This window comes from Ipomoea triloba, chromosome 3 (genome assembly GCF_003576645.1).
Source record: "Ipomoea triloba cultivar NCNSP0323 chromosome 3, ASM357664v1".
In the NCBI taxonomy this organism is placed as follows: domain Eukaryota; kingdom Viridiplantae; phylum Streptophyta; class Magnoliopsida; order Solanales; family Convolvulaceae; genus Ipomoea; species Ipomoea triloba.
In genome coordinates, this window is record NC_044918.1 from 5,923,992 (window position 1) to 5,934,413 (window position 10,422).

The 10,422-nt window shown below is 39.1% G+C and overlaps 2 protein-coding genes across 5 annotated transcripts in view; one reads left to right on the forward strand and one right to left on the reverse strand.

Annotated features, from left to right (window-relative positions):
• The first annotated feature begins 3,233 nt into the window (after positions 1-3,233).
• LOC116014303 (scarecrow-like protein 15) lies at positions 3,234-5,344 on the forward strand. Its single transcript, XM_031254331.1, has one exon. It carries the CDS (start codon positions 3,435-3,437, stop codon positions 5,052-5,054), a length of 1,620 nt encoding a protein of 539 aa, XP_031110191.1. The 5' UTR covers positions 3,234-3,434; the 3' UTR covers positions 5,055-5,344.
• Positions 5,345-5,776: 432 nt separating this feature from the next.
• Positions 5,777-10,422, reverse strand: part of LOC116013703 (G-box-binding factor 1) — an 8,003-nt gene continuing 3,357 nt past the window's right edge. The window contains exons 2-12 of one of the 4 annotated variants that reach the window (XM_031253599.1): positions 9,146-9,236; positions 8,987-9,034; positions 8,817-8,903; positions 8,628-8,717; positions 8,302-8,459; positions 8,129-8,183; positions 7,922-7,970; positions 7,676-7,836; positions 6,625-6,702; positions 6,290-6,415; positions 5,777-6,185 (exon numbers count right to left, since the gene is read on the reverse strand). In XM_031253599.1, the coding sequence (XP_031109459.1) occupies positions 6,090-6,185; positions 6,290-6,415; positions 6,625-6,702; positions 7,676-7,836; positions 7,922-7,970; positions 8,129-8,183; positions 8,302-8,459; positions 8,628-8,717; positions 8,817-8,903; positions 8,987-9,034; positions 9,146-9,202 (1,005 nt within the window). In that variant the 5' untranslated portion in view covers positions 9,203-9,236 and the 3' untranslated portion in view covers positions 5,777-6,089. Of the gene's footprint in view, positions 6,186-6,289; positions 6,416-6,624; positions 6,706-7,636; positions 7,837-7,921; positions 7,971-8,128; positions 8,184-8,301; positions 8,460-8,627; positions 8,718-8,816; positions 8,904-8,986; positions 9,035-9,145; positions 9,237-10,422 lie in introns of all 4 variants that reach the window. The other 3 variants (XM_031253598.1, XM_031253597.1, XM_031253596.1) reach the window with 3 other exon arrangements.

The window sequence follows — 10,422 nt, forward strand, 5'->3', positions numbered from 1 at the left end:
AAACTACTACATCATGAAAATTCCAATAACTAGAACACATACATTTCTGGGGCATGAAAAAGGTAGGTTGTAGCAAAGGTGAAAAAGAAGACTTAAAACAAACATCTTTTAGAAGGTGCATGGCTTTATTATAGTTGCTTCTAAAGCTTAAAAACAAAACCAAAAGGTAGTCCATGCCATCCAGGATGATATTGTATGTGGTTTCCGATCCTTTCTTTCGCTGGGGTACGTAAATGGAGTAGTGATGGATGGACCTGTCTATTCTAAGTGCACTACCATCCATTCACCCCCGCACAGAGAACATATTCTTTCTCCTTTCTTCTTTCCCTCTTCCTCTTACTTGCAATAAAGTCACTCCCCTTTTTACCTGGACCGTCATTTTCACGCGCTCATTAAGTTCATCAGATCAATTTTTTCATCAACATAAATAAATAAAATTATATCGGACTAATACACGTAAATAGTTTCAGTTTAACGGTCCATTCTTTTCGGGTTATATGAAGTCCATCCGACTAATACACATAAATAAATTTTAATTGTATATATATGCTTTTGAGTTTTGAAGAGCTATAAGGAATAAGGCCGTACATGCAACATATACGAAATTGTTAGATAGCATGAAAAATGCAACAGTGAAGGTGGTGGAGCTTATGGGGGGAAATGAAAAGCGCAGGAGAAGACAAAAATAGTGCAGTGGGGCCCAGTCATGGACTAGGCTTTACCAAATGGCCAATCAGGTCAATTAGTGGTCCCAAATGGGATGGAATTTTGGGGCCACTCTAAAGTACGTTTTGGTTAGTCAATAAATTAGATGTAAACTCTTTTTTTTTTTTTTTCTTCGTTATACCCCAAGTTTTTTTGACTTTATTAAACCTGCTTAAGTTCGAACCCCACATTAAATTTTACGGAGTACCATTTTAGACACAAAAAATTTAATCCTAACCTCAAACCTCAATCCCGATTATTAGTGAATGGTTAAAACCTATCACGTCACTAGAACAGAGTTTCAAGTGTAACTGCTCATTCATTAGATCAATGTCTATATTTTTTTTAAGTAATAAGGGAAAATCACAATTAACCACTACTTGAGGTCAGGGTATGCACTGGATGAATCATTCATTATAATTTTACCTGTCCCAAGAAGATAAATCAGGCTAAATTATTTATAATTGATTGTCTCAAGTCAAGAAAATTAATAAATTGTGTTGAGATTAAAACTTGTAACATTGTGGTTACTAAATCAATTTCTTAAATGAACTTTTTTCTTTTTTTTTTTAAATTTGGAATTGAGTGTATGTGTGTCCACACCGGCATTTGGGGGAAAGGAATAATGGGAGGTTCAAGATAGTCTGATCCGATCGATCATGGAGATGCTTCTTGTCTAGAAGGATGATCCGATTGATCTCCGGAATCTTGCGTCACCACTCATAGGTCAGAACATTCTTAATTATTTAATTTCAAGTATCTGGGCTGCTTAATTACTATTCTTAATTAAATTATTAGATCAGATTAGAAGTTACTTGGACGGAGAGGAAAATGAGAATTAAATACTCATAAAATAAGGCCAAGATGCATGGAATCATAATGCACGTACATGCTTAGTTCACTGGTCCAGCATGTAATATTTAAAAGAAGATATCAATGTTTAAACCTTAGCAGTCACAGTGCCTTTGATATGTCTGTTAAGTAATTGAATCACTATGATTTAATTTACATCCTTCTAAATACATGCTCTGTCGGATTAGAGATTTAACCTTTTTAAAAGAAGATGCATGGAGTCATAATTAAGCTCTTAGTAGTATATGACCATCCCACCATGCACATTGACATAATGTTAATTAATTAATATAGTATTGTTACTCGAAAGAAAAGAATTGGTTAGATTCCCTACATAAGCTTGCGATCGCCGACAACATATTTCAACCGTAGTTTTGCCTTGTTTTATTTTCTTAATTAATTTCTAGATTTCCAACTAAAGAGCATACTTTATGGTTAATGTTTTTGACTTGTTTTTGTCCTACCAGACAAGCCAAAGGGCAAAGATGAATGATTTCAAGTCATTAAAGCAGCACGTTGATTAACTTCTTTGGAAATATGTTTCATCATGTATACCTAATTTCGTTTAAAAAACTTTCGTTTATAGTTTCAATCAAATTAATTAGAGTTTCAACGACCACCTTTACCCATAATTTGTTGAATATATAACAATAAATCGCGTACTCTCCAAGCATATTGCTTGTAATGTGTTTTGATGTATCTTATTATGTCTGATGTTGCATACAATTTTTAGTACATTTAATGGGGATGAAAAATGATAGATTTGAACATACTCTGATCTCCAACAATTAACAAGTTTTATGGGTGCAAAAAACAAAATATCTCGCTTCAGAGACCTCATACGGTGACTCTACAAGGATTATGGAGGAATTATTAAGCCATTGTGATTTAGAGATCCTTTAGTTAGGAGAACTAGCTCCACAAGTTTTCTAAAGCTCTTGTAAAGTGTAACCTGTGGTGGTCACAACAAAGCCAAGCCAAGCTAAATTATTACTCCATAACTTTTTTGAATTGATCAATCAATTAAGATGTGCCTTGGACTTCAAATATTAGATTATTTAGATACAATATCAACATATTGTAATTATAAAAAAGAATATATAAAGTGAGAACAACCCATTGACCTTCTTGATTAATTAGTCAGTTAGCTATGAGCAACCTAGACTAGTTTATCTCATTATGACCTTTTGCAGGACTAGGGTCACAATGCAGGCTTTATCTAGTACGCTACGCACTCTTAAATATTAACGATAGGTTTCTCTTGTCATCAATTTTTTGTATCCATGTATAATCATAAATGTTATTAATTGCATCAAGTATTATAAAAGTAACTAATAATAATAGTTCATATAATTCAAATAACATCAATATTAATAAAAAAAATTCGGTGAACACCTAAAAAATTCCATATGTGCACACATTAATACATATATAGGTTTGGCAACATAATCTAGTGTTATGACTTCACCAACACGATTCCTAGATAAAATAAAAGAGAAATTGAATCATCAGATCAATCAATCAATATATATATATATATATACACATCCTAATCTCCTGCCCTCTTCCCTACCCTACCATGTCCCTAATGACTTTCTTCACATGCATGCATGCATGCATGCATGATCTGCATCGTATATATCCATGGATGCTAATCTAGTACGTCCACCCACACGCAAAGATAAAAAGCCTCTAATCATAACCCCCTAAAAAAGCCCCCCCTTTCCCACTTTCCTCTTTCAAAGCTTTCACCTTAGCTTCTTCTTCTATAGGTCTCTATCTTTCTTCTTCACAAGTTTCAGAGCCATTAAAGCATTAGCAAAGACTTATTAGGGTTTGTTTGTACTGCGTTTTCCCCCGCCTTCATATTCAGAGAAATGAAAGTGTCCTTTACCTCTAATGAAAACGTGAGTTCAAAAACGTCGACGTTGAGTAGCTGTGGGAGTAATATTAGTATCCAGGCCCCACCTTTTCCGGCCGCCGCCGCCGCCGGAGTGGTCAGTTACGAGCCGAAATCTGTTCTCGAGCTCCGCCGCAGTCCCAGCCCTAACGTAACAGAAAACGCGCATAATCCGGCACTAGATGCGGCTGATATCTCGGCCGGTTGCGACGACCCTCTCCAGCTGGCAGATCATGTGCTAACTAACTTTGAAGATTGGGACTCTTTGATGAAAGACTTAGGTCTGAAGGAAGATACAACAAAACCTAATTCCGAGTCGCTCCAGACTCAGTTCCCCGAGTTCCCGCTCGCTCACTCGCTCGATTCCGCTCAGTTCCTGCCGTCTGAGCATTTCAGCTTCTCCGATAACGTCACGGCGGCGCAGTACCCGCCTCCGCCGCTCAGCGCCGGGGGGAATAGTAATTTCACTCTGTCCGGTAATGATTTCCAGAACCATAACTGGAACTTAGGGTTTGACTACGTGGACGAGTTGATCCGGTTCGCCGAGTGCTTCGAAACCAACGCGGTCCAACTCGCTCACGTGATACTGGCACGGCTCAACCATAAACTCAGATCCGCCACCGGAAAGCCGCTCCAGAGAGCTGCCTTCTACTTCAAGGAATCTCTCCAGTCTCTACTCACCTGGTCAACTCGGATGACTCGCCCCAACTCTTCCTCCGAGATTGTGCACACCATCAAAGCCTACAAGATCTTCTCCAACATCTCCCCTATCCCTATGTTCTCCAGCTTCACGGCTAACCAAGCCGTTTTGGAGGCGGTCGAGGGCTCTATGCTTGTCCACGTCATCGACTTCGACATCGGGCTCGGCGGCCACTGGGCTTCGTTCATGAAAGAGCTAGCCGATAAAGCCGAGTCGGCTCGCGCCAAGTCGGCTCTACGCATAACGGCTCTCGTCCCGGATGAATACGCCGTGGAGTCGAGGCTGATCAGAGAGAATCTGACTCAATTCGCGCACGATCTAAACATGGCTTTCGATATAGATTTTGTGTTGATTCACACGTTTGAGCTGTTATCTTTCAAGGCGATTAAGTTCATGGAGGGAGAGAAAATCGCGGTGATTTTATCTCCGTCGATATTCAGGCGGGTCGGGGCGGGGTTCGTGAACGATCTCCGCCGGATTTCGCCGCACGTGGTGGTGCACGTGGACAACGAGGGGCTGGTAGGTTTTGGCCCGTCTTCTTTCCGGCAGACGGTGATAGACGGACTGGAGTTTTACTCGACGCTGCTGGAGTCTCTGGAGGCGGCGAACATTGGCGGCGGCGGCGGCGGCGACTGGATGAGGAAGATCGAGACGTACGTTTTGTATCCGAAGATAATGGAAATGGTGGGGGCGGCGGGGCGCCGCGGGTCGTCGTGGAGGGAGGCGTTTATTGCGGCGGGTTTCAGGCCGGTTGTTTTGAGTCAGTTTGCGGACTTCCAGGCGGACTGCTTACTTGGCAGGGTGCAGGTAAGAGGATTCCACGTGGCGAAGAGGCAGGCGGAGATGCTGCTCTGCTGGCACGATAGGGCCCTCGTAGCCACGTCAGCTTGGAGGTGATGAATCAAAAAACTAACCTAATCAGTATGACCTAGGTTAGGGGGTGGGAGACATACCACGACATATGCAACCTAATCACTATTATGTTTTACTTTTGTTCTTCAGTAATTTTTAGCTTAAATTTGGTCCCCATAATGAAAATGTTCCATAAACATTATTGTACTAGATGGTGAAATTTCAGCTCTCCATATTCTCTGTAATATGTAGTAGTTGATATTTTGTAACCTTTTCAACTTTTTCTTTTTTTTTCCTTATACTGTTAACACATAATTTAAGTCTTATTCTCATAACCTTATGTCATAAAATTTCTTCTCTTCTCTCAAATCAATTTTTCAACCTTGTGGTATTAGGCAACTTACCAACTGTCTGAAACAAATGAAATTTTGTGTCACAAAAATTTAACAATATTTTTATCCAAATTATCTAGAGAATTCGGAACAAGGTTTACATAATCTAAGTAATATTCACATAGTTATATGTCACATAAATTTGTTTTTTTTTTTTAACTTTGGGACAAAATCTAGGTGCATTTTCATAACATTATATCACAAGAATTTTTTTCTCGTGACAAGACGCATCCCTACTAAAATCAGTCTTTCAGCCTTATAATAACAATCAACTTACCAACTAACCGTGTTGAATTTTATGTGACAAGAATTCAAGAATGTTGGATAAGGACAAGCATGAAAATGTATAAAATTATGTGTTGGGAAAAGAAAGGGTTACAAGAATGAAGGAAGACATTCACTCAATAGCTTCTGTTTAGATACTAGTTAGCATTAATTTAGTGCTGTTACAGTTACTTTTACAAGCAGAGTATGAAATTAAAACATTTGACTGAGACACAGAATTGTGTACTACTGTAAAACAAATGTTACTTTTAAAATGTGGTTAAGGTTTGTATAAGATCACTAGGAACAACAAACATCAGTCTCACTCTATTTTATAACCTAAAACCCATTAGTTCCGCGGGTAATTGGAACATCTCTCTGATCAAGTTGTGAACATCATCCTACTGTGCAATGCTCCTTTGTCTTAGCTGTTACCTTCGTCGGGCTTTGCTTGGATATGCGCCCCATTATTCTCTAGCTTAGGTATGGCATCAGGCCTACACAATCTAGTTAATTCGTCCTGTTTCAAGAAGAAGGGTGGAAACACGTTTAATATTATGCGCCGTAGAGAAAATGCAGAAAGGGGGTGGGGGGTGCTTTAACGAAGGTGTGTTTAGCAGTAACCTTTATTGAATCATTCTCAGATGTCAGCTTCACGCATTCCTCAGAAAGCCTTTGCAGCTCGTCCCTGAGCGATCTGTTCTCACTGTTCAATGTCTCAACCCTATGTTGTAGCTCTTCACACTCGGCCTGGTGAAAACACGAAAAGGCTACTATCAACAAGCAATCTTGCATAGCTATCCCCAATTTTGAAAGAGAAATGCATAGTTAGTTTGACAATCGAGCTGCTTCTAAATTAAACCACTCATGAATTGATCATCAAAATCCATTTCTTGATCAGAGAGTGTGTAGGGTTCACGACAACTTATGAATTGAATATCAAGCAAGCAAATAAATACCTGTTTGCGTAATCTTGATCTCCTAGCAGACTCCCGGTTAGACTGCTTCCTCTTTTGCCTTTTCAGTTCACGTTCATCCTGCTATATCCACACAAAGGTCCAAATCTCATCATGATAATGTGGTACGAACAGTAGATATCAAGTTATGGAGTATTGTTTAGCACTTTAGCCTATTTTTCAAAGACATCACACTCAGATTTACATTTGAATCTCCCAGATCAAATTTAAGCAGTTTTGCATAAAAAATAATTAAAAAATAGCAAGAGTATTCAAGAAATATAAGCAACGTTGCAAAAATTGGCCGCCTAGGCACCCCTAGGCCGAGGCGAATTGCTCCCTAGGCTGAGGCGAATTGCTCCCTAGGCGGCCGCCTAGCGCCTAACTCGGCCGACTGGGCCGAGTTGGCAGCCGACTCGGCCGAGTTAACTTGGGCGAGTCGGCATTGTTAATTTTTTTTATTATATTTATATATATTTAAATTTATTTATTTATATAAAGAAGAGAAATAAGATATATATATATATATATATATATATATATAATATGACATACACCCACACACATGCACTATTTTTTTTTGTTTTTATACGTCGCCGCCTAGGCGCTAGTCTACCGCCCGACTAGCACCTAGCGCCTACTGCAACCATGAATATAAGTAATTACTAATGTGTATTGGGCAGATAGATTTTGAAGGTTGGGCTGGAGCAGTGGCCCAGTACTAACCCAGCGACCGGTTGGGCATGGGTTCAAGCCCGAATAGAACAGAGGTTGCAGACATTTCCCTTCACCAGACCCATTGGCCAAAATTTTTTACAGGGCAGAAAATCTCTCTGCCACTATAACCCACACTTTAGGCCCAAAAAAACAAAGTGGTTAGGACAAAGTCATCACTTGGCATCCAAGAGGTTGCAAGTCACATTCAGCAGACAAGTAATTAAAATAACAACTAAAGCAAACGGTACTCAATGTTCTATTGGAATATAACATAAACCATAGGAAATCAGGTCTTCACCTGAATCCACTGGTCAGACATCATTCCTTCACGCCCCACCTGTGGATTTGATTGCATTTTAATGGCTCCAGGACCAGCTGAAGAAGGATTCCATAAATCCATCCCAATATTTAGGTTAGTTGCAGGTAAAGAAATGGCAGGATTCCCAGGCACTGAAGTCTGGTAATTAGTTGCTTTAGCATTGCTCTGTGCATGGGTCCCTAAGAAAAGGATTAAACCAGAAATTCATGAAATCGTATGAAACAATAGAAGATGCAGAATGTACATAAAATTAAAATAGTTTACCATTGGCAAGCATCTGATCGAAGCTTCCTTTCTTGGAGGCAGAAAATTCCTAAAGAATCACAGTAAGAGATTCAAATGCTATTAACTACCCATGACAGGAAATGTAAACTGACAAACTACATGCAATGATTATAACAACAACAATAGGGCATGTTCTAGCAGCCCTAAAAAATAAAAGCATGTGTTCAGTAATTCCATATAACATACCTGGTTATTGTTCTCATCGCTTGCATCTGATGAGCCATCACTTCCACTTTCAGCACTGCTCATGAGAAGATTATTTGTATAAGAATGTGATAAAAGTAACTAAATAAAAAAGAGGTAAAATAATTTAGGATGAAGATTAAAAGAAATTTGACACCAAATCCACAGCAATACACCTTTGGGTGGCACCATCATTTCCTGAGCTAGAAGCTGCTTTTTTGCTGTCTCCAGCCTTGCCACCAGAACTTCCCTTTGATTTTTTCCCAGAAGCCTTTTCCTTCCCCTCAGATGCCTTTGCATCTGATTCAGCATTTGCCTGCACTGTACTTGGAGCCTAAAGAAAACAAAACAAAAAAATCAAAATGAAGAGTTTCTCTGGGAATATAAATAATCAGGTCAAAGTTAAAAGCAATCAACTGACATCCTATAATAAGACAGATTATATCAGCTTTAGTGTTCTAATGAACAAAAGCTCTAGATATTATCAAGGAAACTTGATTACCATTGTCATATTGGGATGAGCATAGACTCCACCAGGAGGATATAAAGCAGGATATGGAACTGGAGTCCCATAAGGTGGCATTAGAGGATGCTGATAAACCATACCAGACAAGAACAGTAAGACTCTGTTTTTCCATAGAGGCATTACAATATACAAATGGGCATAGTAAAAATGACACAAACTAATCACCTGGCTTCCCCACAGATAGGGGTGGGGTGTAGGGGACGCAACAGTTGAGGCAAAGAAAGGAGGTGTGGCTCCAGCACCATAATAAGCCTGAACAGAAAAATCAGCTCTAAACATTAAAATCTATAGGCATATATACATTTGGCATAGTCTCAACTGATTTAATAGCAAACCTGCATAGGATTTGACCAATCAGGATATGAAGGTATAGCTGGTGTCTCCTGTAAATTAAACAAAAGCAAGGTGAGTGGTAAATGTCAAGCCACCAAAGAAAAACAAAAATGGTGACTGCATAAGAAATTATTGCAAATATACAAAAAGTGGATGAGGACCTGAGTTGAAGCAGGCTTTGAAGGTTTTGTGGGAGTGCCATCATCACCCGACCCCATTAGGTCAGTGAATATCCACGTTTGTTCTTATTGACTGAAAGGAGATATAAAGGGAAGACATAGAAGTAAGAATCATTTCTATGAAACAATCATATTTACCCAAAAAGAAGTACTTCACATAATAGCTTTGGTTCATGGTACAAATCAGAATTCAGAAAGCAAATGACATCAGAGACACTTTATCACTCCAGTTTAGAGATGAAAGACAGCATTGACACATGGGCATAAACAATGGGCTATAACAACTAAGAAGAGCGATTTCACTTAAAGAAATGTGAAGAAACCATCATAAAAACCCAGAAAAGAAAAAATTAAAACCAGGTATGACAGTATGACCAACTATCAGAAAGACATCAGGAAAAATTGTCCAGCACATAAATAACTAAATGATGCCTTACACTGAGTATGAAAATCTATTTTGAAAAGTGCATTGTAGAAAGAGCTAACCTACACTTTTTTTGTTCATTATACAGAATATTTCCAGCAGAAGAAGAAAAAAGAAAACAATTTGGAATCCTCACTAAATCAGAGCCAATGATATGCATAAAATGTTAACCAAACTGTGGAAAGTGACAATAAACCCATGAATGATAAAACAATAGTGAATATGTGTGTGCTGTTAACCCATGTATGAATTGAGAGGAGTCAGAGGACATGAACAAAATACCAAAAAAAACTCCCGTTACAGGCTTACAGCTGTCAAAGCTCTATCTTGAAAAATCCTATCTGTAAAAAAATCTTAACACTCATTTCATTCTATCAAAACCTATTAAAGTACCCCTCTCCAGCTGGTTCCCAAAGACACTAACCAATCTGTCTATTTTATTAGAAGTAACAGTGAAACATCAAAAGTCCATCTTTCAATTGGTGGATTGTTCACCAGGTTTAGTTTTGTTGCCAAAACTTCAAGTTCACTAGTAACCTCTAATAGTAATATTCTTGACCTCTTTTAAAACTCACCTAGTTGACTGAGTATGATATCATTTAAAACATTCTTGAATCCATTGGAAGCTCTATTTCTTTCACCCAATAGCAACTTTTACTTTCCATTGAAGAAAAATACCAACAATGCTAGCAGTGGGATATCGATCAAGGAGAAAGTAAGAACAGCCACTATATTCTTGACTTTTCTCTAGCAACTCCCCCCCCCCCCCCCCCCCCCCCCCCCCCCCCCCCCCCCCCCCCCCCCCCCCCCCCCCCCCCCCCCCCCCCCCCCCCCC

What these genes read in the sequence shown, in the direction of transcription:
- LOC116014303 (XM_031254331.1), top strand. Translation starts at nt 3,435, where the DNA reads ATGAAAGTGTCCTTTACCTCTAATGAAAACGTGAGTTCAAAAACGTCG.